This window comes from Lepidochelys kempii, chromosome 23, assembly GCF_965140285.1.
Source record: "Lepidochelys kempii isolate rLepKem1 chromosome 23, rLepKem1.hap1, whole genome shotgun sequence".
In the NCBI taxonomy this organism is placed as follows: domain Eukaryota; kingdom Metazoa; phylum Chordata; order Testudines; family Cheloniidae; genus Lepidochelys; species Lepidochelys kempii.
Window position 1 is genome coordinate 10,651,645 of NC_136402.1, and position 27,883 is coordinate 10,679,527.

The window sequence follows — 27,883 nt, forward strand, 5'->3', positions numbered from 1 at the left end:
TCAGCCTCAAGGGAGCAGACTTCCCCACCCCACTTCTGCCATCTCTGCTAGAAGCAGAGCTCCCCATTGCATCACAGGGCTGACAGTGTCCACACCTGGCTTTCCCTGCACACAAAGGCTGGGTGCTAAGAAGGAGATTTAAGGTTTATTGTACACAACAATGCTCATTACAACTGAACAGATGCCGCTGCCTTAGGCCAGCATTTCCCTTCCCTTCCCTCCAGGGGCTCAGTGCACCTAGGGAAGGACAACAAGAGCTCTGGGCCTTAGCGCCAAGCACAGAGGAGGCAGCAGGGAGCCTAGGGCACTCACCATCCTTGCCCTGGCAGCCACTGGTGTCTCCTACCCCCTCCTGAGCTCCCCACACCAGCACTAGTAGAAGTCCTCCTCCTCAGCCTTCTCCACAGGCTGCTGGTTCTGAATCTGCTGCTGCTGCTTGTAGAGCTCAGCTACCTGCAGCCAAGAGAAAGGGATGGAAGCTGCCAACTCTGTCTCATACAGTGCCAGACACATGGCTCGGAGAAACCCCATTGGAGCTGTGCTGGAAAAGGAGGCAGGCCTAACTCAGAGAGGCTTCATCTCCATTGCTGCCCCTACATACAGGAAGATGCTCATCTAGAACTGTGCCCATCAACTCACCGGAGAAGCTCAGCCAGGTCCTGCTGCCCCAGAGACAAGGGCAGTAACAACCTATAGGCCCATACCAAGCTGAGCAATGTAGGCTGCTGTTGGGAGGGACAACCCCATGCTTGCAGTGAGGTTAGCTCACCCCTGGCACAGGGGCCTGGCCCTAAGAGGGATTTAGCCAGTATGCTGGGATCAACACCCTGACTGAGCTAAAGTGCTGTGGGGACATCAGCTTAGCATCTTGGAAAGAGCCCCTTAGTGCCATGCTGGGGCATTATGGCCAACACTGAGGGGCTCATGTCCCCTACTTTCCCGCTACCCTGCTCCTTGTAGCACAGCACCCCTAGCACAGTGTCAGTCAACACTGCACAGTGAGCAATTTCTGCTGGGCCCAGCCTTTGTCCTGGAGGTCACTCCCAGGCACTGCCTGTGAAGGAAAGGTGGATGCCCTCCTCTGTGCCATGTGCATGCCAGTCTAAGGCTGCCCTGGACATAGGCCTCTAGCACAAGTTCCCAACAGAGCAGTAGCCCCAAGTCCAGCTGAGAAGAGAGGAAGGCGCTCTGCAGACTTAAGCCACTTGTTCCTACCCTTGCCCCATGTGCTACCTGGGAACTGGTGGTGGCTTCCTCAGGCTTCTTGTCATCACGCACGCGCAGGAACCGGGGAAAGCGCAGGGAGATGCCCTTCTCCTCATCCACCTGGGGGCCAGAAAGGGCCTATGAGACATGGATGGGGCCAGCTGGGCACCTGGGGGAAGGTTGGGAGGGTGCTCCCAAGCTCTGAGGGACAGGGTAGAGCCCAGGGTTACAGTGGTGCTGAGACTGACTGGGCCAGCAGCCCAGGATTAATTATGAGGGGTTCCACTCTTCCCAATGCATAGACAGCAGCCCCAGGTGGTCCATTAGGGAAGGCCTGAGGCTGGTCCCATACTGCAGGCTGGTTGTAGGTCCTGCTCCAGCCTCTCCCTCCTCTCACTGCAGACCCTGCCCCAGACTCACCAGACCTATAGCTGCCTTGTGCACAGGAGAGATGGACAGGTCAGCGCACTTCACTTCCCACACCTGCACAGCTGCCAGCCAGTGGTTGGGCTCAGTGCTGCTATCCCAGCGGTAGTAGGGCCGTGGCTTCTCTAGCACATGGTCCTGCCACAGTCAGAAGGGAAGGGTTACAGGCCCAGCTGTTCTCCGGAGGTGTGCATCTAACTCCAAACACACTCCAGAACAGCTGCTACACAACTAGAGACCTTATGCCCTGGGAGCCAAGACTGGGAAGGGAGTGGGGTCTGATGGTTACAGCAGGGGGCTGGGAGCCAGAACTGGGTTCCACCAAAGGCTCTGCCACTGATTGGTTGAGTGCCTCTGGACAAGTCTCTCACTGCATGCAGAGGGGTTAAAGATCTTCCCAGAGCTTGAGGGTTACCTCTAGCGACCAGCAGGGGGTTCTGAGAAGCAGGCTCAGGGCAGGGAGCCAGGGCCCAAGAGGGCAATGCTCATGCCCCTCAAGAGCACCCAGCAGCTGGGCTGAGCTAGCAATGGGGGAGCTCCCTGTGAACAGCCCTGCAAGCTAGCTCTGGGCAAAGCCTCCTACCTTCAGGAAGCTGTAATGCTTCTCCAGGATCTCCTCTGTGAAGCCAGTCCCAATCTGGTGGAGAGAGCAGGGCGTTATAACAGCCCTCCCCAACGACCTGGCCTGCTCACTCCCACCACCACCCCTACTCACCCCGACCGTGGCGCCCCCCTGCCCTGCTCACCTCTGCCACCCCACCACACACGATCCCCCTCCGCCAAGGCTGCTCGCCACTGCCCCTGTGCACGACCCTCCTCCCCCAAGCCTGCTTATCTCTGCCATTGCCCCCCTGCACGACCCCATACTCACATTCCCCCTCAGCATGCTCACTTGCACCTCCTGCACAACCCCACCACTCATCCCCACCCCCCAGCCTGCTCACCTCCATGTCCCAGCATGCTCATGCTCACCCTTACTCTTCCTGGCATACCCACCTCCTCCCACTCTTGGCCCACTGGGGTTCCCCCTGCCATGAAAACCATTCTCTTCCCTCTGGCCTGTTTCACTGCCCTCAGATGGGCCTGACACACTAACACTGCACCCAACAGCCATCCCCCAACTACCCCCACTTATTAACATCCCCCTAACCCAGGAAGGGAGCTGCTTTCCTTCCCCTGCTCCTGCCCACAGGCAGCAGCCCAGAAGGGGGCACTAGAGAGGGCAGTGCTGCTCTGCTTTCTCACCAAGAGTGCTTAGTGTAATCCCAAATCACAGCCCCATCCATGGGGCACAGAACAGCATGGGAGCCTGGGATTGTAAGGGAGCCCATCTCCCAGGGGCCCCTGTGGCTGTGCCAGCCTGAAGGCTCCCAGCCCTGTGCGAAGAGCCCATGCTCCCTACCTTGCAGATGCTCTGGTACTCTTCACTCTCCTCATCATAGCAGGCCAGCAGGAAGCCGCCATACATGCCTACTCGCTTGCCCTTACCCAGGTAGGCACCAATCACCACCAAGTCCAGAGTGTCACCAACACCTTCCAGGTAATCCTTCTTCAGCTGCAACAGCAGAGCCAGCCTCAGCAACAGTGTATGCGGGACATAGGTCCTTTCTCCTCAAAGGGCTGCCTGCTCCAATCCAGCCACAGGTGGGGGGGACTGGCTGGTTCAGAGGGGTGGGGAATGGAACATGAGTCCTCTCTCCTCCAGGGGTCAACAGGGACCATGCAGCCCCAGGACAGCAGCGTAATGCAAAGCCACTTCCATGCAATGATAGTTTGCTGTCCTCATGTCATGGGAGAGGGAACTCTGGCTGGAGCAAGTGCAATTGAAGGAGGCAGGATGTGGATCTCTCAGTTGATGCCAACCTGTGTCCCCAGAGCTGGGGCTCCTCGCCCTGCCGCCATTGTCCTAGATGGATGTGCCTTGGCACCAGGCAGCATCCAGGAGCCCAGAGTATGGTTAGCTGCCTCCAACCCACTCCGATTCCTCTCCCCACTGCCAAATCAGAGCAACGGGCCCCCCCACTCCCCACTGTGGGATAGCCTGTCCCCTTCCTACTACCAGAGCTTTCTGGACCCCCCTCCACATCTGGAACAGCATGTCTCCTCCCAGTGCCAGAAACCCCAGTGGGGTAGCAAGAGAGGGGTGGTGGCTGAGTGGTTAAGGTACTCAACTATAAACCTGAAGGTTTGAGTTGCGCTCAATCTCACACTGAAAGGCCACCTCCAGTTCACCCAGCTGCAAAATGGGTACCTGATCCATTGGGTTAGGGTTGCCTATGGTGGTCAGATATGATGTTGGCCACATCACTCCCTTGTGTGCCACTGGCTGAGAAACTGACCTGCCTTAACCGCATCAGCCTAATGAGGCCACCTTCACCTGCACAGAGTGGAGGAGGTGTGTCAATGTGTGAAAGGACAGGAGAAGCTCAGTTCTAGCGACTCCTGGATTGACAAGATCAGCAGGAGACTAGGAGGTGACCAGCAGGGATAACTGTGGGCTCTGGAAGAAGAAGTTTCTCTTGCTCTCTCCTGGGAACTTACTATGGAAAAGAGAGCCTGAAAAGATCGGTTTCAGATCATTCACCACAGCTGGGCTGCTGGGCTCAGGGCTGACCAGAATGGGCTCTGCTTGAGCCTTCCTCTTTCTGTGTGACACTAAGAACTTCGTGTGCTGTGTGCCACTGACTTGACCGCCAGTGAAGTAGGACATATGGTCCCCACTCCAGCAGCAAGGGCTTTCTCACCTTCAGCCACTTGTGGGATCTCTTGGCGATCTCGTACGTGGCATCCACCTCCAGGGACTTGACCATGAGGCCCTCGCAGGAGTCTGCGAGAGAAGCTGGTTACCAAGGCCTGAAAGGCAGAGTGGAGTGCCCCATCTCCCCTCACCCATTGCCAGTGCTTAATCCATTCTCCCTAACAGGCAGGGCAGTGCATCCCCACCCCCTCCAGCTCACCTTTGATGGACTGGTCAAGAAATTCAGAGATCTCGTCCAGGCTGGAGGTGTCCATGGAGGTGGCAAACAAGAACTCCCCCTCCGTCTCCACAAAAGACTCGTGCAGCAGCTGACGGCGCCTGAAAAATGGCTCCTTCACTAGGGACTGCAGGGACAGAAGGGCACCGTGCTCGGTCACAGGCAAGTGAGGGGACATAAGGGATGGGGCAGATAGCATGTGGGGGGTTGCAGTGAGGCCAATGGGGTTAGGGAGCACAGGTAGGAACTCACCTCCCCATTGAGGTACAGAATGTCGAAGGCATACAGACACACCTGCACTTTGATCTCAGCAGCTTCCACATCCTGAGGAGACAACCAGCAGCAGGGGTTACTGCCCTGCTTTGTCCACCCCGTAAGCCCTGCTCTCTTCCCCACCCAACCCACTCTGTACCACCAGCCCCACTCTCCTCCCCGCTTCACCTGCCCACCCAGGGACCAGCCCCACACCCCTCTTCACAGGAACTGCCCCCTCACCTTGCGCTTCCGTGTGGTCAGGACCTGGAAGGGTTGAATCTGCCTCTTCTCAGGGTCCCAGGCCACGGCCTCAGCATCCAGGATACACGACCGCACACTGCCCTTCTTCACCTGCACAGGGGGGTGTCAATGCATGAAAGGACAGAGGGCTGGCTCATGGTGCCAATAGCACTGCAGCCCCCAGCCTGTATCCCTGCCCCACCTCCTTCCATTTCCTGCTGCTCAGGGGAGCACCCTCCCCTTAAGTGTTCCTGCCTGTTGGCACCCCCCAGCACTCTATGTCCCAACTTCCTTACCTTGGGGATGCGGCTGATGATGTCAGGGTATTTGGAGGTGTTGTCCTCCTGGTTGCGGCTGTAGACGTGCACATCGCCATTCTCCAGAATGTGGATCTGGGCAGGGGAAGGGGCACAATGAGAAACAGTGGAGGCTGCAGGGGGTGGGGGGGGTGTCCCCTCCTGGTTTCCGGGTGTGGCATTGTTACCTGGGCTCGCTCCCCGTCATACTTGTACTCGCAGGTGAAGGCAGCCTCCTCAAAGCGCTTCAGCACCTCCCCAATGCCCTTGGTGGGCTGGGCCAGCATGGGCTTCAGCGGGATCCCTAGGGAGGCCACGCACTGGGGCATCAGGATCCTCAGCATGTGGATGATAGCAGCATCCAGGGGCCGTGGCCAGGAGCCGGACCCCCTGCACCAGGTACTGCACACACATCACAGGATGGGCACTGCCCCACAGCACAGTGTCTGACCCCGCCCCCTCTCTCCCCATTCCAGGTGGGCCCTGAAGACAATCATCACAGCACTGGGCACTGCCCCACAGCAGTCTGCTTAACCCCCGACCCCCATGCCAGGTTGGCCCCGCACACACACATCACGCCAGGCCCTGCCCCACAGCACAGTCTGTCTGTCCTGCTCCCCCACAGCACAACACTGGGCACTGCCCCACAGCAGTCTGACTCACCCCCAACATGCCAACCGTGTGCTGCCCCAGAGCACACACTGACTCTGATCCAGTCCCTCCCCAATCCAAATGGGCACTGCACACTATCATAGCACCTGTCCCTGCCGCAGAGTACAATCAAAACAGGCCCGTTACACACAAGGAGGGGCGCAGATGGGAAGAACGGGGCTATGCCATAGTGCAGAAGGCTATGCAGGTGCAGGAGGTGCTAGGTGGGAGGCTCTGGTGCCAGGGAGCTGACGGTACCTGGGGTGATCTTGCAGTGCTGTGGCAGGCTCTCCACTCCGTGCTCCAGCAGGATGGGCACTATGATGTCATAGCTAGGCAACTCACTGAAACACAAACATAGAGGAGGCCTCCTGCCAGTCTCCGGTGCGCTCACTCCCCGCACTCTGTCCCATGGGGAAGCACCAGGACCTCACACAGCCCCAGTCCACCGGAGCTGGGGTCAACAGAGTTCTCTGGATGGCATGGAGATGATGCTTCTGAGACAACTTCCCTTATCTCACCCACCGCTGCCCTTGGGCACCACTGTGAGACAGTCCTGAATTGTGACAGCCCAGGGCAGCCCTTCTGGGATAGGCCACCAGGCTCATGCATCTCTGAAGACTCCCTGCTTTGTAGCTCTCTCTCCTGGAGCATCACAGAGAATGCACCCTAGAGCAGTGGTTCTCAAACTTTTTTATCAGTTACCCCTTTCACATAGCAAGCCTCTGAGTGCAACCCCCCTTATAAATTAAAAACACATTTTTGTACATTTAACACATAAGTGCTGGAGACAAAGCGGGTTTGGGGCGGAAGCTGACAGCTCGTGACCCCCCATATAATAACCTCACAACCCCCTGAGGGGTCCCAACCCCCAGTTTGAGAACCCCTTTCCTAGAGCCAGCATCAGCTGGAGCTGTTCAGTTATTTCCTTGGGGTTACAGACACTGTGCACTTCCCCCCCTGGGGCAAGTCCCCAGTCAGCAGGACATTGACACTGCCTTCCAGAAGGAGGATGGAAACCGCCACACACATCCATTCACACATCACACCACACTGGGATGCAGGTGGGACTGTCACTCGGGAGAGGCTTGTTTTCTCCAATAGGACCCAGCTGCCAGGCTCTGTGCTGTAGAGCAAAGTGAGAAAGCTAACTACTGGGAATCAGGCTAGCTGGGGACCAATTTATCTGTGCTCCCCCTAACAGCCAGGTAGCAAGCTCGAGTGCAGGTAATTCTGCATGGAGAAAGAGAAAACAAGAGAAAGTGAACACCAGAGACCAGGTTTGTTCGTGGAAGCAACTATCCCCAATGCAAAGGCATCCAGAGAGGTCAGTCAGCAAACCAAGGAAGCACTTTGCAGAAGTACTGCATGCCACTCAAAGCAGCCAGGTAACAAACACAAACTACACTGCAAGGCAGGTGCAGAAGAGAAGCTCCCAGGGGAAGAGGCTACGGAGCAGGGCTCACCGTGGGGTTTCTCTGAATGGATGAAATGAGGTTCCAGTTGGTAACACGGGAGAATGAACGCACAGCAGCATTGGAGCAGAGTGTAACCTCTTAACAGTGAGTGGATTCAAGTCCACAACAGGGTGCGTTTTGTATAGCAGGCTCACAATGAGCCCCTTTGGCAAAGCAGCACTGGTCTCCCCTCACAAGGACAGACCCACTGGGAGATGGTGAAAGCCACTGGAGAGAGCAGTTTGCACATACAGATGATCAAAGGGGTGCATGAGCTGCAAATTACACAGGAGCTAAAAATATACTAAAAGGAGCTGGGAGCACAATGCAGCAGGATGCAACCCATCCCCAGAGAGAGCCCCATGTGCAGCCACGCACCCCTCAGCACTGAAAGCCAGAGGAGACAGTGCACTTAGTGCTTCTGGAGGGAATTCGGACACAAGCTGGCACTCCCTGGAACAGATCCTACCAGCCAAGGATGTGTGTGGATCCCATGCCCGTCATCCGCCAGCCAACACTACCCCAGGAAGAGCCCAGCTTCCAGGAAGGATTCAAAGGGATTTGTCAGCCCAAGGCAATACAGAGATGGAAGAATGCTGCTCTTTGCCACTACCTCTGCCCTGGGGAAACCAGCTGGCAGGGATCAGGGCGGAGTGGCAGCATGTATTGCCAATTTTGGGGAGAAGGGGGGACTGATCCTCAGCATGAGCCCCAAGACAACAGATCTTACTTAGCGCTGCAAGGGCAGGAGGACATTGCCCTGCTACAGCCCCCACACCAACAGTGCTGGAGATACAGACTAGCTCTCCAAGCAAGGCCATGCTGACCTACCCCTAAGAGCAGCAGAGCCCACAGAAAGCCAGGACCCCAGCCCACCCTGCATGCCATTCCCAGGGCATGATGGCCAGCCCCTATCCCCACCTCTGGGGAGTCCTGCAGATGGAGATGGAAGGCTGGGGATCCTGCTGGTCATGCTCTGACAGCTGTCCTAGCATAAAGAAATCTGTGTGGCTGTGGCTCTGCCCCCACCCTGGTATGGGCAAAGGCAGCACTCACCAGAAGGTCTGCTTGAGGATCTGGGTCTGCTCCTCCAGCCAGGTTTTGCGTGCCTCTGCAGACTTGCCCTGGCCAGCATCTAGTACCTCTGGGGGAAACCCTGCAAGAGAAGTACACATCACTTCCCATTCACATACAACTTCCACCAGGGCACATGGCCCCACAGCACCCTGCCCCATGGACTCGCCTTGTGCCGGGGGAGTAAGAGACACGGCATGGGCAATGGCTGACAGCGCTGACTGCTCTGCCAGCCCAATCCGAAGCTTCCCGCCCAGGGACCTGGAATACACAAGGGAAGACAGAGACAAATCATAAGGCTGTGGGTCAGGATTGAGGGGCATTGGCTGACCTGGTAGAGGGGAGCCCAGAGCTGGGATAGCAGTGGGCTGTGGATGGGGATTGAGGGCCCCAGTAGAGGTGGGCTGGGAGTGCAAAGCCCAGGGCTGGGACAGCAGGGGGCTGCAGGTCAGGATTGAGGGGCACCGGCAGACCTGCAGGTGGGCGGAGCACAGGGCTGGGGTAGCAGCATGCTGCAGATCAGGATCGAGAGGCAACAGCAGAGCTATGAGGAGCTCAGGGCTGGACTGGAAGGTTCTGGCAGAGTCATGGCGGAGCGGGAGAGCGGCTCCAGCTGGAGCAGCAGCATGGTGATACTGACACAGGCCTCACCAGGCCTTGGGATGCAGGAGGGATAGCATGTCTCACCGAGTGATGTAGCGAGCTTCCGAGTGCCGGCAGGCCACAAACAGCCCTTTGATGATGTCGATCTTCTTGTTCATGGACTGTGTGGGGGGAGGACAGACAGCCCAGCTGAGCCAAGCCTGGGCTAAACATACACTGGGCCAGGAAGGGGCTGCAGCATCCACCAGCCTGGCTGACTGCTGCACCCCTGCACCCCCTGCCTTGTCTTCTTCTCCCACATGGTCTCCACTCCCATTGCTTGTGCCCCCAGGCCCTCCTCCCCAGGCCAACCTGGCCCCATGCAGTAGCTTAGGCCCTTGGCGAAGGGCTGCATCACAAATGTAAACTCCCCCCTCCTTGCACCACCCCTTCCATGTTTATTACAGGGGCTGCAGGCCAACACCCTAGCATGGGAGCAATGGCGCAGAAAGCCCTGTCATCCTGAGGAGCCAGCCAAGAGGTGGCCATGCCAGCCCCAGAGCCAGAGGCACTTCTCCACCCCTCTTGGGGGCCAACCCCTCTAGGCAGCCAGTAGCTGCGAAAAGCTTGAGCGCTCTGCATGCCCAGGGCCAAGCTGCCTACAGCCCTGTCAGAGGGACACGGAGCTAGGTCAGACAGGGCCAAGCCCACCAGCTCCACCTATGCGAGCAGACCCATCCCACTCACAGCACTGCCTGTCATCCTGGCAATCTCCTGTAGCTTGCTGAAAACCCCAGCAGCACTCAGCTTGGGCGGCGTAAACATGGTGCGCTGGTTGCTGCGGCTGCTCTCTGCTACCAAGCCCAGATCCCCCTTCTCCTGGGCCTCGGCTTTGATCTGATCCAGCTGGCGGCCTGCAGGCGACAGGGAGGGAGGGAGGTTCCCAAGCTGGCAGCTTACCCAGCACACCACAATGCCCCCAGCACATGGGTGGCCTGACCAGCTTCCCCCACCCCTTTGCCATTCCCCAAACAAGTGGGCCTGCTGCTCAGTGCAAGTCAGGGTGCCCAGGCACCAGGGAGGGGCACATCAGCTGTTGCACTGTGAGGCTTAGGGCCCAGATCCCCCCCACTGCTGGGGCTGAAGGCTATTCCCCTCTGGGTGGGCCCAAAGCAGGCAACGGCCAGACCCAGGCCAGGCAGGCAGTTCTAGGAGATGGGAGCAGCCTCTTGGGGCCCAGTCTTTTGGGGCCAAACCCCCATTTGGGATGGCAGCTTGGCCTGTCCAGATTGCAAATACAGCATGGATTTCTCACCCAGGCTGTGACACCCCCAAACCTGTTACACACACCAGCGTCCCTTCCAACTCTCAAGTCAGTTCACCTGCAACCACAGTGCTGCCTGTGCATGTACCAGGGCATGCTGGGAAAATCTGGGCAGCTCAGCCCTAATACCCCAACGGGAGACTGAGCCTCGAGACAGAGACCAGCACCTGCAGTCATGCACTCTGGGAAGGGGGAATGGTCACAGGGAGACAGCCTTGGCCCTCGGATGCTATCGGCTACTTTGGTAACTCAAAGGGGGCACACCCTATACCAGCGCCACCACACCTATAAGTGGATGGAAAGCGGCAGCATGGCCAGGGTCCCACTGCCCAGGAGCCGCACACCTGACACCCAGAGTCAGCAGGGATGAAGGCCATAGCACAGCCAGGGACCTCCTGCCTGGTCCCTACCCGTTGCCTGTGCGACAGCCTTCATGAGGATGGTCTCGCCAATGCCCAGCTCCAGCCCCTTGTAGGCAGGGCCCAGGCGGTTCAGGCAGAGGTAGATGCAGGGCAGAATGTCAGATGGCGACAGGGCGATCACCGAGCGGAAGAGGTTGCTCAGGGTCTCAATGTTCTTCAGCCTGGAACACACACACATAATGAGGGAAGGGCATCAGCCACCGCTAATGCAACCTAGCAGTCCAGGCGCAAGCAGCACAATGGGGCCTTACCGGGCAGACACCTCCTCGATCCGCTCAAAGGTCCGAGCCACAGCCAGGTAGGGGACCCTGCAGAGACAGACACAGATCTGTCAGAACCACCACCCCAACACATTTCCTCTCCCTGCAACCACAGGCTAGTGGGGAGAGCAGCATGGCGGGAGCCACGACTTATGGGTTCTATTCCTGATCACGGCAGGGGAATGGGTTGTAGTGGTTGGACCAGGGACAGCTGGGAGTCAGGACTCCTGGGTTCTATTGCCTGCACTCCTGCCAGCTCACTGCATGTTCCTAGGCCCATCACCTAGTCCTGCAGCCCCCCTGTGCACATCCCAAGGAACTTGCTGTATCTTCAGCTGCAAGCATACCACTGAAACTCAGAGCCTTGGGCCAGGGCAACAGACCCAAGGCTCCACATCCAAGGCTCACACCGCAGCTCTGTCTGCACTAGGGAATCTCACACATGAATCCCCAGGGCAGCCCAAGCCCTCATGCTTCCCCATTTCCAAGCCCCCCTGCCCCGTCACTCCTCAGGAAGCTTTTTAAGCCCAGCCAGGTGCTTTCCCCCACTGCCAGTGCAGAGCACCCTGCTGCTCTGCTGGGACCAGATGTGCCACAAAGGAGAATAGTGACAGTTCTGTGATATGACGAGAGCCCTGATAGCAGGGGAAGCACCCTGGTGTGCACCTCCCATTACACCCCTCCTTCCCCCCCACCCCCAGATGGGGCAGGGCTTGCAGGCTTCATAAGGGAGCACTGCCTCTTCATGGCCCCCTCACCTCTGACCATGCCCCCAGCAGGCATCCTGGATGGGGTGGTAGCTGCTCTTCGAAGGATTGTACTCCATAGGGTCCAGTGGCACAACTGGCTTGGAGAAACTGGAGGGATCACAAAGCCAAAGAGAGATAGGAAGCCACCAAGCCCAGTACAAAGGCCCCACCGCACTAGTGTTTCTGGGAGTCTCCCAACAATTCACTTGCACTAGCACCCCCAACGAGGGGATCCTAGCACAGGTAGCAACAGGCACCATTATAGAATGGATGAGACAGCACCCCCTGCACCAATGCCCCCCATGGGGGAAGCTGCAGTGTCACAGGAAGTTGTGTGTGCACGTAGGCCTGGGTGCAGCCCAGGGGCGTGTTGGATGGGATGTGCAGCCCTTGCAGGAATTGTACCTCGCAGGAGGGCGAGGGGGAGGACTTAAGCTGACGCTACCTCCTGCCACCCCCAAAAAGGGCCATGCTTGCCTGGGAGAGGGGCGAGGGCGAGGGGAAGGCTACCGCCCCTGATAGAGGAGTGCCACCCCACACAGGTGCTGCCCTACAGTGTGTTTGTTCCCCCACTGCGTGGGTGGGGCATAGCACCAGGCACAGGAGATGCTCCATGCCCACAGCTCCCTACCTGCCAGCTGTGCCATCACTCCCATTGCTGCTCGCTGTGGCTGAGCCAGTTGGGGCAGGCGGGATCTCCACTGCTGCATGTTCATCTGCCTTCCCTGCCCTTGCCACTGCCACCTTCTTGGGGGCTATGTGGGATTTAAAGGGCCAACACACAGCACATTATTCATTGGAGGAGAGCAGGCCCACCTGCCTGCAGGAGAGATACCCACAGGGGAACCCCACTGCCTTTAACGCTAAGTCCCCCTCCCCGGGATCTGCACACATCAGCTCCTGCTCATAGATCATCAGGGTTGGAAAGGACTACAGGAGATCATCTAGTCCAACCCCCTGCTCAAAGCAGGACCAATCCCCAATTTTTGCTCCAGATCCCTAAATGGCCCCCTCAAGGACTGAACTCACAACCCTGGGTTTAGCAGGCCTCCACACCCATCTCCAGATCCACCCACCTCCCATGCCCCTCCCCCGGATCCACCCATCCTGGGGGCCAGGATGTCTTCCTGTCCCCTCCCCTGGGTCTGTCTGTCCTGTGCCAGGACTGCTCTCCCCACTATTGGGAGGTGACCCTCCACCTGGGCGCAGTTCTGCTCTGGAGAGTGCCGAGGACAGTGGCACTGAGCCTTGCTGGCCACATTTGTTATGTTTATGAGGCGGTTTCCTACATGGCAGCTCCAGATTGGAGAGCTCAGTTGGGGACAGTCTGACCCCACACATAAGTGATGGATTATGCCTCATGCTGGAAACCGGCTCCCCAAGCCCAGCCCCCACCCCAGCCCAGGGGTCCCTGAACCAGTGGGGCTACACTGCCCCCACACTCACCAAAGAAGCTGGCGATGGCTCTGCTGGGCTTGGGTGGCTCAGGCTTCTCCTGGGCTCCCCCTTTAGTGCAGTCCTCTTCTCCCTTGTTCACAGCCCCCTCCTCCAAAGTGCCATTAACTTCAGCCAGTTCTATCTCCGAATGCTGACCTTTCATCTCTTGCATGTCCATGGCTGCTTCTTCCTTTGCTCCCCTGCCTACCTCATCTCCTGGGCCTGCAGCAGAACAGAAGCCCACAGCCGATCAGGCATACAGGGTGCAGGGAGGGACCCCATTGCTCAGGCAGCTGGCTGACCCATGCAGCTGGGGATGAAGGGTGAGAGCCAGTCCCAGAGGATAGGTTCTACAACAGTGGTCCTCAACCAGGGATACACATACCCCTGGGGGTATGCAGAGATATTCCAGGGGGTACATCAACTCATCTAGATATTTGCCTAGTTTCACAACAGGCGACATAAAAAGCACTAGCAAAGTCAGTACAAACTAAAATTTCATACAATGACTTGTTTATACTGCTCTATATACTATACACTGAGATGTAAGTACAATGTTTGTATTCCAATTGATTTTATAATTTTATGGTAAAAATGAGGAAGTAAGCCATTTTTCAGTAACAGTGTGCTGGGACACTTTTGTATTTCTATGTCTGATTTTGTAAGCAAGTAGTTTTTAAATGAGGTGAAACTTGGGGGTATGCAAGACAAATCAGACTCCTGAAAGCGGTATAGTAGTCTGGAAAGGATGGGAGCCACTGCTCTACACAGGATGCCTACAGCAAGCTCACTGCTGCCACCTCCTGGTTGCAGGTATGGTAGTGCAATACAGGCCCCTGTGTCGGGGGAGTACTCAGGTCTTGAGCACCCCAAGGAAAGGCCACGCAAATGAGCCCCCAGCCGAAAGAGACAGATCCCCTTGGGAGTGTCACTGGCAGCAGGACCCTCTGGGAAGCAGCAGGAGATATCCAGGGAAGGGAAGCCAGAGGCTCTGCATTCCCAGAGCAGCTGCTGGCACACTCTCACCTTGCTCTTCCCGGCATCTCTTGGCACTTGGCTCCTCATCCCTGTTGTTCTCCCTGCTAGTTGGCAGCTCTATTTTGCGTTTGGGGATCTGCTTGCGAGCTGAAGAGCAGAGTTTAGAGTCAGCCTCCTTCAAACTACTGGGAGGGATGTCTGGAGCCAGCCCCGAGCCTTTGGACTGGGACAAGTTGTGGGAAAAACAGGGGGTGCAGAGTCCAGAGGTGCACAATTGCCACGGTGCAGAAGCAGAAGCAGCAGTGGGTTACAGAGAGCATGCCAGGCCAGCATAGTAACCTACAGCGCCCAATGAGGCCAAACTCATCCAGAGGCCCCTCTGGCTTTAGGTGCCCTGTCTGACCCCCAATTCTCCAGCTGACTTCAGTGGAGTTTGGGTGCTCAGCCCCTCTGAGAATGGGGCACAGCTAGGCACCCCAGACCAGGCCCCTCGTGAACACTAAGGCCTGAGTGACTTGGTGGGCAGAAGGAACGTGGCAGCCATAATACAGCTGTACTGCAGAGAGGCACCGACACTGCATCTCGCTCTACACTGTTCGACCAGCTCCAACCTTTCCCAAGACTTAAGAGTTCAGAAAGACAGAAGCCCAAGCCAGCAGAAAGCCAAAAGGAAGGGAGAGGAGCAGCAATCAGAGAAACATCTCCTGGAGCCCAGGACCCCAGCAGTGAACGCACACATGGGCAGGTCTCTGTCAGGGCCCAAGGGAGAAAAGGCAAACAAGCAGCATGGATGGGATTTAATGAGGAGAACTCAACAAAGCATGGCCCAGGGAGAGCGCAACACATTAACTTCTGGCAATTACATTGTTCATACCCTTCGAAGAGCAAGCAAAACACAGACACTGGTTAGACTGATTTGCTGAGAACAACACAGGGCAAGCAGGGATCATCTGCAGCCTAGAAAAACACTGGTCAGGCAGGAGAGAGATGCATGTCTCTGTCCAAGAAAAGCAATGGCTGGAGAGCTGGGAGCCTAGAGTTGGTGCCCTTGCTGCACCACAAGGAGGAATACAGGCACAGTTGCCCTGCACTGTGACAGGAAACACAAAAGAGGGGCTGCTCAAGGCAATAACATGGGAAGTCCTATGGGCCATTTAGGGTGCATGCAGGCAAGGCTCCCTGCTGGTGTGGAGTCAGGCTGAGGGCTGAGACAGAGCCCCAGCGCCAGCTCACTTGTCCTGTCCCACAGGCCCATGGGGTCCAGCCTGTCTCCTGTGGCTGTCCTACCCAGAGCCCTGGGGAAAAGAACCAGGGAGTCATCTATAACGGACTATTATTCTGTCTGATTGCACGGGGCCTAAGACACCTGTTCAGGTGGGCTGAACCATGGAGGCCCATTCTGGGAGAGTGCAGGTAGAGGCCTGCCATTTGGAAAGAGTGCCCAAGGACAGAGTGAGGGCATGATCACATCCGGGCAGGGTCCTTACCCGTCCTGCGTCTGGGGATGCCAGCACGGCCAATGGCAGGGGAGTCAGAAAGGGCCGGGCTGTCTCCAGCGGAGTGGCTACTGCTTGGTGAGGGGCTATCCGCAGAAAGATCAGACTGAGGAGTTTGCATAGGCTCCTGAAAGACAACCCCCCAAGAGTGCTACAGGCAGGGCAGAGACATAGAGCACAAACCACAGCCCACCTGGCTGTATCACTAGCACTGGGCAAGGTGGGGTGGGAGCAGCACTCAGCCCCAAGAGAGGGGCCAGCAGGCTTCTGGAAGAAATTTAGGCGGGGATTCCAAGGAGGCCTGTGAGAGATATGGGGGCAAAACAGCCACCTTCAGGAGAGCTCCAAGTGGAGGGAGGGGGCACACACAGGCAGGTCTCTGTAGCAGCACAGAGGACACTGTACTGTATGTACCTCTCCCACCAGCAGAAGGCACTCTGCCCAGGACACACTGCAGGACTAGCATTAGGGGACACGTACAAGAGGGAGCCCAGAACCTGGCTGGAGTGAAGGGCACTAAGGCAAGGCATGGAGGAGGCACTGGGCTGGTGCAGGCCGAGTGAAGGGCACCATGGGGCAGCCTACACTCCAGTTGGTGCTGGGGGGATGCAGGATCCCAGGCTAGCCCCATGGGGATTCCAGGAGAGAGATGGGTGGTGCGCAAATGATACCTCCTTGCTGCTGGCTTTCTCTGAGCTTTTTTCCTGTATGGGATCCACCTCTGCTTGGGCTGTCAGCACGGCCTCCTCCTCGTCACTGTCGCTCTCCAAGACCCGGCGCAGGGGCCTCTTGGCAGCGGATTTCACTGGGGAGTCCACACAGAGGCTTAGGCCATTTCTCTGTATCACAGCTGCCTCTGACACCCTGTAACAAAGCTGTGGATCAGAAAGGATGGCCCCGGAACCAACACCAGCAAGACCTCGCTCCAACTGCCCCCCATGGTGCATAACGGAGCCCAGCAGTAACTCACTGGCTGGCTGAGTCCTCTTCTGCTGGCAGTCTGATCTTCTCCTCCTCCTTCACTGCCTTCATGGGCTGGAAAAATGACCTGGCCAAAGCAACAGACAGAAATGCCTGACTAACACCCCTGCATGGGCAGACTAGACTGTCTCTTGAGGAAAGGAGAAATGAGAGAAAGCCCTGCATTGGCAGCCCCAGGTGCTCTAATTGCATGGAGGTCCAACAGAAGGGCCTGGAGTGTTCCAGCAATACCCAGAATAACTGCTGCATTTCCCCACCTGTGGGCTCACTGCATCATCCCACACATGCAATGAAGCAGCTCTTGTCTGTGCCTCACTTAGCTGCAAGCCGTGTTATATCCTTGAAGGGAGCACATGTGGCCAGAGCTCTGTGGGGCGGTAAGTCTCTCTGCAGGGCCCTCCTGCAAGGCAGGCACTCTGAGTCACTCAGGTACTCATGCCCACAGCACTGAGCACAGGCTAACAGCAAGAGAGACAGGCCAGGAGACCCAGGGACCAGCCTCAGCTCTGAAAGGCAACGCATCAAACAGTGCAGGCAGGGCCTGTGCCTTCCCCAGTGGGCTGAGACACATTGCGGAGGGGCAGGGAAACACAGCCATGGCACAGGCGGGTTCTGCTGCCACAGGGATAGAGGGGTGAGGGTACGGGGCTGGCAAGGAACAACCAGCCTCTCCCCATCCCCTGCTCCTTCACCTCTCCCCTGTCGCTAGTGGGGCAGCAAGGGAGTGCCGAGGCTCCAGGCCCCCGGGGGGCATTACTCACGTGATGGGGCGCTGCATCATGGGTGGTGGGGGGGAGCTGTCACTGCAGGCCAGGCAGATGCAAAGCCCTTCTGGCACGTCAGCTGCTCCGGGACCTGTGAGCTAAGCACCAGGGATCACTCAGCACCCCTCCACCATGGCGGCTCCAGCTGCAGGCAGAAAAGGGGAGAGAGGTGAGAGGCCCCCAAGCTGACCCAAGAACTGAACCTGGGGCAGACCAGGGCAAGCATTAGTCTGCAACACAGACAGGAAAGCGAAACCATCTGCCTAGGCATTGAGCCCAGTTCCCACTGCTCAGCCACAAGCCAGAGTCCAGGGCACAGAGCAGAGGGGGCAGCTGCCCCCTGGGAAGTACCAGGGTCATGGCTAGGGACTGGATTCCCTGACCAGACTGGGAGTTGGCCTGGCAGTGGAGGAGTTAGATGGCTGGGGGAGCAGGTGGCTGGATTGAGGGCCAGGTGTGGGTGCACGGCTGGGAAGGGGCAGGTGGCTGGAGGGGAAGGTGGATGAAAGGGGAGGGGCAGTTGGCAGAGAAGCGCAGGGGGCGTTGGAAGAGGGGATGGGGCAGGTGAGCAGCAGCCCCTTTTCCCGCCATTTCTGCCCCACAGGGGCTGCGCGCGGTCCTTGGCCCCCAACGGTCTATGTTCAACAGTCCCCACTCTACTGGCCGCGGGAGGGCGCGCGCGCGGCTACCTGCGGGTCTCGCGCCCAATTCCAACCCGGGGCTCGCGCCTCCCAGCGCCCTTTCGCGGGGAAAATCCAACCCGTCGCGTTCCGACAGCCACCGAGCTCCTGACGTCACAACAGCCGACGTGCGCTGCGCGCGCAACCCAAAAACGAACGCGCTACGCCCGCTGGGAAATGTAGTCTTGGTAGCATCTGACGCTCGGGGCTCGCCAAACATATCCAGGGGCATGCTGGGAAATATAGCCTCACTCCTGCCATTGTCCAACCCACACCTGCCCAATCTACAGCCTGGCCTAGCTCTGTTACCCCTGCCCCCACCCCCGGGGCACTCCCCCATGGTGCCCTATGGCGTCCCTGCACTCCCCTCCCCCCTGCATGGCCCATCTGCCCAGCTCCTGGAGTCCCCATGGTGCTGCCTTGGCCACGGTGCTGGGCCGGGGTCACAGGGCTGCTCCCCTCCCGCTCTGCCCAGGGCTAGCGCCAGGCCAAGCCACCTGCACATGCTGCCCAGGGCAGAGGTCCAGTCCAGGACTGTGTGGCTCTCCAGGCTCAGCCCCTTGGTGGGCACTGAAGGTGCCAGGGACTCTACTGGTTTCTTCCTGGGGGTGGCAGAGCAGTGCCCTCTGTCACTGCCAGGACAAGGCGCAGACATGACCCTGCCACTGTCCCATGGCATGAATTAGTTGCCAGAGCTGACATCGAAATCAGCATCAGCACTGAGCAGCAGAGTTAGCACATCTTGGAGCTGAGCAGGGCAGGTCACACCTCCTCTAGCTGAGCTAGGGGGGTTCAAGCTCTCCAGCTGCCCAGGCAAATGTCCCTGCACTGGTTACGCTATGGGCACTTTGGGATCTTTTCTACACACCCAGGCTGCTAGAGACGGACTTTTTAAAGCAATGAAAGCTGAGCCCGTGCCAAGAGCCAGCAGCTGGAGAGAGGTGGGGGCATGGCACCACAGCAATGGGCACCAAGATGGGCAGCCCCAGACTGGGCCCTGAAGGAAACCACAGAGCCATCAGAGCACAAGGGAATTGAGGGAGGAGCTGTAAGCCAGGAAGGGTCAAAAAGGAAAATATATGTTTATTGAATAAAGTGTATTCTCTGTACAAAGAGCGTTACCTGGCATCATCCACAGACCCACCTCTGACAGCACAGACACCCCAGAGCATCACACCCCGCATGGCACCATCCACCAATCCACTCTTGCCAGCATAGACACCCTGAGCGTCATACCCCATATGGCATCATCCGCCCACGTGCCACTGCAGCACAGACACCCCAGAGCATCACACCCCACATGGCACCATCTGCCCACCCGCCACTGTCAGAGCAGACACCCCAGAGTGTCACATCCCACATGGCATCATCCACCCACCCGTGTCTGCCAGTGCAGATACCCCAGAGCATCACACCCCGTATGGCATCATCCGCCCACCCGCTTCTGCCACCGCAGACACCCCTAAAGTGTCAAACCCTGCATGGCATCATCCATCCAAGCACCTCTGCCCGCACAGACACCCCAGAGCATCACACCCCTCATGGCACCATCCTCCCACCTGCCACTGCCAGCACAGACACCCTTGAAGTGTCACACCCCACGTGGCACCATCCGCCCGCCCCTGCCAGCGTAGACACTCCCGAGCGCCACACCCCACATGGCACCATCCGCCCGCCCGCCCGCCACTGCCAGCACAGACAGTCCAGAGCATCACAGCCCGCATGGCACCATCCGTCCACCCACCACTGCCAGCGCAGACACCCCAGAGCATCACACCCCGCGTGGCACCATCCGCCCACCCACCACTGTCAGTGCAGACAGTCCAGAGCATCACAGCCCGCATGGCACCATCCTCCCACCCGCCACTGCCAGCACGGACACCCCAGACCATCACACCCCATGTGGCACTGTCCACCCACCAACCTCTGCCAGCGCAGACACCCCAAAGTGTCACACCCTGCATGGCACTATCCTCCCACCCACCTCTGCCAGTGCACACACCCCAAAGCGTCACACCCCACATGGCAACATCCACCCACCCACCTCTGCCAGCGGGATCAGGGTGCTCTCAGCTATGGGCCAGCAGTGCCCAGCCCACCATGAGTACACAGACACCTCGGGATCTCTACCCGGCCTGGGCTGCAGGTGCTCTGAGGTATGGGAAAGCAGCATCAGGCCCATGATAGGCACCCAACCCACTGCGGTCCCTGCCCGGCACTGGCTGTAGGTGTTCTCAGCTACAGGACAGCACCACCCGCCACTTTCTCTTTTTTGTGAAAACAAGTCAAACAGGACCAGCACCCAGGTATCCCATCCATCCTGACGTCATCGCGGGGCACCGCCATCATGGCAATGGGCTGGCTTCTCCCCTGCTGTGTGAGCTGCAGATGTGCACCCAGCCCTGCACCAGTGCCTGTCCCCCTAACTTACATAGTAAGCACCCGGAGCAGCTGGGGTCCATGCCCCACGGCCCTAGCATGCGCCCAGAAGTGCTGCCCGGTTCCTGTGTAGCAGGCCAGGGTCAAAGAGCGCCAGCCCAGTGCGCAGACGTGTGGCGAAGAGGTGGCGGCAGGGCAGCAGGCTGGAGGTGTAGATGGAGCAGGAGCAGCGCGTCAGGGCCTGGTCCATAGCGAACTCAGACAGGCCGTCGTGGAGCAGGTAGCCCTCGGCTGTCTCCTGGAAGTGGTAGCGGCCATGCCGTGCAAAGCCCAGCTCCTCCTCGATCAGGCCAGCCGGCTCCGGCTTGCAGATGGCACGGTAGTGCGTGGCCAGCTCTCCCTCGTCCAGCTCGTGGGCCTCGCTGCCCACCTGCATGGCCAGCAGGTCCAGCATGCACTGGGCTACGGTGGGCGAGGGGCTGAGGGCTGCCAGCAGCCGGCGCTGGTGCTGCTTGAGCAGCTCGCAGGCGTTGACATTGCGGGCTGTCTCAAAGGCCCAGAACTGCACCCACATCTCGCTGCGCGGCTGCCAATGGCGCCGGAAGTAGCGCACAAAGCGCGGGGGAAGAATGGCCTTCATCTCCTGCACTGCCTGCTGGTAGGCGGCCGGCGACTTGGCCGCAGCCAGCCGGCAGAGCAGGGGCCAGATGCGCTCGTCTTCAGCGGCGCCCAGCTCCTGCGCCTTGCTAAAGAGCGTCTCCAGCACCTGGGAGCGACAGATCTGCACGCGGGCGTTGGGCAGCAGCTCCTTCACCGCCTCCAGGTGGGCGATCTCCACGCCCAGCGTGATGCACCGCACCTGCAGCTTGACCTCAGGCACGCTCTGCACCAGCGAGGCCAGCGTGAAGCGTAGCAGGTCGGGCGTCTCCCGTTGCGTCAGGCAGTAGGCCACCTCGCGGCCGCGCCCCGCCCCGTCCACGCACAGCACCGAATACAGGTCAAACTCCTCGTTCAGCCCCACCATGCGGTCGAAGAACAGCATGAGCGGGAAGCGCCGGCTCAGCGCCATCATGCGCGAGCTCAGGAAGAAGATAGTCTGGACGATGACCTTGTCCTCCATGAAGACCAGCTTGACCTTGGCGCTGGGGTCACTGGCGAAGAGCCCGTCCAGCACTGTCAGCACGTCCAGCACCCCATGGTCACGGCTCTTACAGTAGGAGAGCAGGCGCCGCACGTCCGGCCCCCGCACAAACTGCTTGGAGATCTTGTTGGTGGTGCGCACCGGCAGGCACGAGTTGGCCATCAGGTAGCCCTTCTTGAAGTAGTAGGCAAACTCGATGGGGCACAAGGAATGGTTGTGGGCCAGCTGGCACTCGGTGACGATCAGCCGGTCCTTCTTGGGGCTCATCTTCAGCACAATGCTGGCGCAGCAGCCCTTCTGCTGCCCCCTGTGGGCAGAGAGAGAGGCTGAGCACGCTGGGACCCCAGCACACGCCTCACCCATGGGCCAGGAGGCAGCTGTGGGAGCTGGCAGAGCGGGGCCTATGCTCACCCCATGCCTGGCGGGTACCAGTGCAGGGCTGCAAGGGGGCCTGGCCAGCATATACCTGTGTGCATGGAGCCTCCATTAGCTCTAGTAGTAGGGGCCTGGCTCACCGGCTCACTGCCCTGGGGTAAGGGCACTCCACTGCAGGTCTCCTGGGGAGACCCCAGAGCCATGCCAGCTGGAGCTCAGATATTGTGCGGCGGGGCTCCCAACTGGGGGGCTGAAGAGCCCAAGCAGGTTACTGCAGGGAAAGGATGGGACACAGGGACCTACAGCATCGATTGGGACAGAGACAGGAAACAGGTACCTCTGCTCCCCTCTCTCATGAGGCAGGAACCAGGACATGGGCAATGAGACAGGCAGAAATCCTTCCCTCACAGTGCTATAGGCCTGGGGAACTCACTACCACAAGGAAGTGTGGGGCCAGGGCCGAGCAGGGCTCAAAATGGAGCTGCGCCTTTGTCTGGATAACAAGAACACCCAGCATTACTGAGGCAGTGTGGCCTACTGGATAGAGCTCTGCACTAGGCCACAGAAGAGCTGGGTTCTGTTCTCAGCTCTGCCTGGTGTATGCCCTTGGGCAAGTCCTGTCCCTTCTCTGTGCCTCAGTTTTCCCTCTGTACAGTGGGTAAAGCGCTGTGAGCTCTACAAGGGAAAGGACTAGATAAGAGCTGGGGACGGTTGTTAATTATTAGTCAGGATTAAATGGGGCAGGGAGATGACCCACCTCCCAGCCAGTCACAGATTGACAGGAGCCGGGGGGAGTTCCCTGGGGCAGGCTATGCCAGCACTCCCCACTGCGGGGATTCGCCACCCTCGGATATGGAGCTAGGCAGCCTGGGGCTGAGCCAGTTTGGCAGTGCCGAGGGATGTAAGCTTTGTCCCATCACAGCCTCACCCACATCAGACCGCGCTCCTGCCTAGGGTAACATGCACTGACAGCAGCCATGCACCTCTCAGCCCCAATGGGACATAGGAAAAGGCTAGAGAGGGATCCCGTGCCTGGGGTGTGGAGGGTTTTTATACAGGGATTCCTTGCCCGGTACTGTGATGCAACTGCCTCTGGGGTGGGACATGAGCGCTGTTTAAAAGTCACACAGAACCAATGCACAACAGTGGAGATCAGGAAGGGGAGTCAGACAGAGAACAGAAATGGGGGTTGTAGCCATCTTAGTGTTTCAACGGGATACCTGGGTTCTCACCCCAGCTCTTAAGGGAAGTCTCCATGGGATTGTTTTAACTACAAGCGAGGAAGACTACAATTTTACATCTAGATCAGCCACTCAGCTCCCTTCAGCACAGACCCCCTAGCGCCGGCCTGGGCATCGGGGCCAGCACTTACTGTCAGGGGAGAGTGCTCCCTACTGAGACCCACACAGCAAGGATATGGGCTCCAAGCCCTGGCCCAGTTAGACTCTGCTTTGCAGGTGGGCTCTGGTGGACACCACAATGCACAGGAGCCCCACGGGAGAGATAGTACATGCCCAGTTTGGCGCTGAACCGTCCTGCCCAGCTGTGTCCCTGTGCCTCCCCCAGCCCTTCTGTGTGTGCTGCCCCTCTGCCGAACTGCCCGCCCCCCATGGCCCGCCCACAGTGGGTCCTCACCCCTGGTCGGGCTTGCTGGAGCCACGAAAGTCCTTGCAGACCAGGCGCACGGAGCTGTACTTGAGGGCCTCCACCACGTCGGGCCGTGGGGGCGCCGTTGCCCACTTGCACTTGCTGAGCGGCACCGAGTTCTTCACAAAGAACAGGACTTTCCTGCGCTCGCACCAAGCGTCGAAGAAGGCGCTGAACTCCTCCCACGAGAAGAACTCCTTCTCCTGCAGCTCGTCCTCCTCCATCCCGTGGGGTGGCTGGGCCTGCTGGGGACAGCTGGGGTCAGCACCGGGACAGGCAGGGTACAGAGCTCAGTGCTGGAGACCCACAGCACAACAGGCATCCCTCAGCCAGCCTCCTGACCAGGGACGGAGCAGAGGGGCACCAGGAAGGGGCTCACAGCTGCACAGACTCAGCCCCCCAGTCCTTGTCCTCTGGGCACCTGCCCTTGCTGTTCAGCCCAACCAGCACTGCCCCCCAGTAACTGCTGTGACTCCCCAGTATCCGCATCCCTCAGCCTCAGGGCAGCTCTGGTGTGACACTGAGAGAGGGGCAGGAGGGAGCTGGGGTATGTATCGAACCCCCACTGTGTATAGATCATGTTCCCCTGCAGCTTCACAAACCCCTCAGCCCATGGGGCACCCCACACCAGCAGCCTGTTATCACACACGCCCATCGTCTGTCTCTCTCTCACACACACACACAAACACACACGTTCAGCAGATTAACAGCTGGCTACATGACAGCTCTCCGGCACAGTCATCCGTGGGACCCCCATCAAGTGGGCTCTGCAGGGACCAGCTCCCGGCCTGATGCTAGTCTGCATTTTCATCAGCGATCAGGCAGGAAATACAAACTCCCAGCTGAGAAGAGCACTGACGGCTGACACACAGACCAGCGAGCAGTAATCAGCAACAAGGCCAGGGCAGCCAGACCAGGCAAACTGCACAGCTTGGTCAGCTGGGCCCATTCAAACAGAGTGTGTTTAATGCAGCTTGATGTGAGGTCATGCGTCTAGGAACAAGGGATGCAGGTCACACTGACCGCACAGGGGCTGGCCCCTAGAAAGCAGGGACCCGGAAAGGGATTTAGGGCTCATAGGGGACAAACACCTCAACAGGGGCTCCTAAGGCAATGCTGTGGCAACAAGGGCAAAGGTGACCTTTGGCTGGATAGGGAGGTAGGAGGCAGTTTTCCCTCTGGGTACGGCATTGGTGGGGCAGGCCTTGGATTTCTGCATGCTGTTCTGGTGTCCATGTTTATAAAGGATGTTGAATAATTGTTGCGGGTGCATCCCCATCGCTCGCTGGATTCAGGTCCAGGCTGAATGCTCTTCTGGAAGCTGCTTTAGTCAGATACAAGTTATTGGGCCCAGCAGAGGAGGGTGACTAGCTGAACTCTCGGGCTGTGTTATATAGAAAGGCGGGTGGCACCTGTCATTGTTTCCATAGGCTGAGTTCTGTGCTGGTGGCATCTCAGGTTTTCTGGAACTAACCCCACCCCATGAGATTCCACAGACAGACTAGCAGCTCTGGCAAATTTCACAGGCTGTATCGGCCAGGGGCCGCCATTTCCCCGCTTGGGTGAAGTTTCTGTGGCACAGTGCTCTCAGGTACCCTACAGCCACTGCACATCGTAATGAACTTCCCATCCCCCCCATGTCACAATCACACTGCCCCATTGTGTGTCACACTCCCATGTCATACACCCCTCATGTTTCACAGCCACAGCCTCCACTGTGTCACGCACCTTGTCATACACCCTGAGTCATATATATATACCCTGGGTCCCAATCATATGCTCCCGTCACACAAATTCAGCCCCCTTTTAGTGTCAAGTCCCCATGTCACACACACCCTGTATCACACACAGAGCCCTTATTGTGTCACACCCTCCCATACCATACCACTCTGTGTCACACACACAGTCCCTTCCCCACACCATAGATTCCAAATCCAGAAGGGACCACTGTGTTCATCTGCTCTGACCTCCCGTATAGCACAGGCCAAAGACCTTCCCCAAAATAATTCCTAGAGCAGATCTATTACAAAAACATCCACTCTTGAGTCAAAAATGGCCAGTGATGGAGAATCCACCATGACCCTTGGGAAAGTCTTCCAATGATTCATTACTCTCAGTTAAAATGTACACCTTATTTCCGCTCTGAATTTGTCTAGCTTCAACTTCCACCCATTGGATCGTGTTAGACCTCCCTCTGCTAGACTGAAGAGCTCATTATCAGCTATTTGTTCCCCATCTAGGTACTCATAGTCTGTGATCATCCCCCCTTAACCTCTTCTTTGTTACACTAAACAGATTGAGCTCCCTGAGTCTCCCACTATAAGGCAGGTTATCCAATCTTTTAATCATTCTTGTGGCTCTTCTCTGAACCCACCGCAATTGATCAATATCCTTCTTGAATGGTGGACACCAGAACTGGACACCAGTGCAAAATATAGGGGTAAAATACTCTACTCCTACTCAAGACTCCCATTTATGCATCCCAGGATTGCATTAGCTCTTTTAACTACAGTGTCACACTGGGAGCTCATATTCACCTGACTGGTTTCAGAGTAACAGCCGTGTTAGTCTGTATTCGCAAAAAGAAAAGGAGTACTTGTGGCACCTTAGAGACTAACCAATTTATTTGAGCATGAGCTTTCGTGAGCTACAGCTCACTTCATCGGATGCATACCGTGGAAACTGCAGCAGACTTTATATATATACAGAGAATATGAAACAATACCTCCTCCCACCCCACAGTATGCATCCAATGAAGTGAGCTGTAGCTCACGAAAGCTCATGCTCAAATAAATTGGTTAGTCTCTAAGGTGCCACAAGTACTCCTTTTCTATTCACCTGACTGTCCATCATGATCCCCAAATCTTTTTCAGAGTCACTGCTTCCCCAGAGAGTTCACCATGTAAATATGACCTGCATTCTTTGTCGCTAGATGTATACATTTACATTTAGCTGTATTAAAATGCACATTGTTTGCTTATGCCCAGTTTACCAAGCGAACCAGATCACTCCGTATCAGTGACCTGTCCTCTTCATTATTTGCTACTCCCCCAATTTTTGTAACAACTTCAAACTTTATGAGTGATATTTTATGTTAAACAGCAAAGGTCCTAGAACTGGTCCCTGCGGCACATACTGGAAGCATACCCAACCAATGACCATTCCCCATTTACAATTACACTTTGAGCCCTATCAAGCAGTTTTTAATCCATTCAATGTGGACCATGTTCATTTTATACTGTTCTAGTTTTTTAATCACAATGTCATGTGGTACCAAGTCAAACCTCTTACAGAAGTCTAAGTCTGTTACATCAACTTTATTACCTATATCAACCAAACTTGTAATCTCATCCACCAAAATCAAGTTAATTTTTCATGATGATTGGCATTAATTATAGTACCCTTCTTTATTTCTTTATTAATCAAGTCCTGTATCAGCTGCTCCATTATCTTGCCTGGAATTGATGTCAGGCTGACAGGGCTATACCTACACCGGTTACCCCCTTTTTAAATATTGGCACAACGTCAGCTTTCTTCCAGTCTTCTGGAATTATCCCAGTGCTCCAGGACGTATTAAAAAATCAACATGAACGGTCCAGCGAGCTCCTCAGCCAGCTCTCTCTCACGCACCCCATCACACACCCAGCTGTCCACCCCTTGTGCTGCACTCCCCGAGCTGCTCGCCCAGCCCCATCGATTCCCAACCCCGCAACCAGCCCCAGCGCTGCCACCCCGAGCCCTGCTCGGAGCTGGGATCGGACCAGGAGGGACCCACCGACAGCCCCGAGCATCAGCTTCTGCCCTGTGTGGGTCCAGCCCTGAGCACCAGCCCCCCGCCCCGGTCAACCCCCGCCCCGGCCAGCCCCGAGCTGCAGCCCGCTGCGGGTCCCGCCCAGCTCACCAGCACCAGGATGCTCCACAAGCAGCAAGAGCCGAGACTAGAGCACCCAGCCCCCACAGTGCTCCGCAGCCCTCGCCCAGCCCCCGCTTCCCACCATGCACCGCGGCCCTCCCCTCTAGGGTCCCCCCCTGCACTGCCGACCCAGCCCCCTAACCCGCCCCCACAGTGCTCCGCAGCCCTCGCCCAG

At 57.6% G+C, this 27,883-nt stretch overlaps 2 protein-coding genes across 5 annotated transcripts; both read right to left on the minus strand.

Moving 5' to 3' along the window:
* Positions 1–133: 133 nt before the first annotated feature.
* LIG1 (DNA ligase 1) lies at positions 134–27,781 on the minus strand. Of its 4 annotated transcripts, none has more exons than XM_073321789.1 (27): positions 27,697–27,781; positions 17,571–17,718; positions 16,799–16,876; positions 16,500–16,692; positions 15,820–15,955; positions 14,381–14,479; positions 13,364–13,576; positions 12,549–12,672; positions 11,927–12,025; positions 11,160–11,216; positions 10,897–11,069; positions 9,910–10,076; positions 9,268–9,344; positions 8,750–8,841; positions 8,563–8,662; positions 6,308–6,393; positions 5,587–5,702; positions 5,399–5,494; positions 5,103–5,213; positions 4,860–4,931; positions 4,590–4,734; positions 4,377–4,459; positions 3,035–3,187; positions 2,216–2,269; positions 1,627–1,770; positions 1,234–1,326; positions 134–453 (listed from the first exon to the last, which is right to left on the minus strand). In XM_073321789.1, the coding sequence occupies exons 2-27, from the start codon at positions 17,588–17,590 to the stop codon at positions 373–375; spliced, it is 2,862 nt and encodes a 953-aa protein (XP_073177890.1). In that variant the 5' UTR covers positions 17,591–17,718; positions 27,697–27,781; the 3' UTR covers positions 134–372. The 4 variants fall into 4 exon arrangements, with proteins under 4 accessions (XP_073177890.1, XP_073177889.1, XP_073177891.1 ...); XM_073321788.1 differs by lacking the exon at positions 27,697–27,781 and adding an exon at positions 18,263–18,375; XM_073321790.1 differs by lacking the exons at positions 14,381–14,479; positions 27,697–27,781 and adding an exon at positions 18,263–18,375.
* On the minus strand, positions 19,943–26,361 carry ZSWIM9 (zinc finger SWIM-type containing 9). Its single transcript, XM_078850097.1, has 2 exons — positions 23,784–26,361; positions 19,943–22,080 (listed from the first exon to the last, which is right to left on the minus strand). Exons 1-2 carry the CDS (start codon positions 24,017–24,019, stop codon positions 20,727–20,729), a joined length of 1,590 nt encoding a protein of 529 aa, XP_078706223.1. The 5' UTR covers positions 24,020–26,361; the 3' UTR covers positions 19,943–20,726.
* Positions 27,782–27,883: the final 102 nt, after the last annotated feature.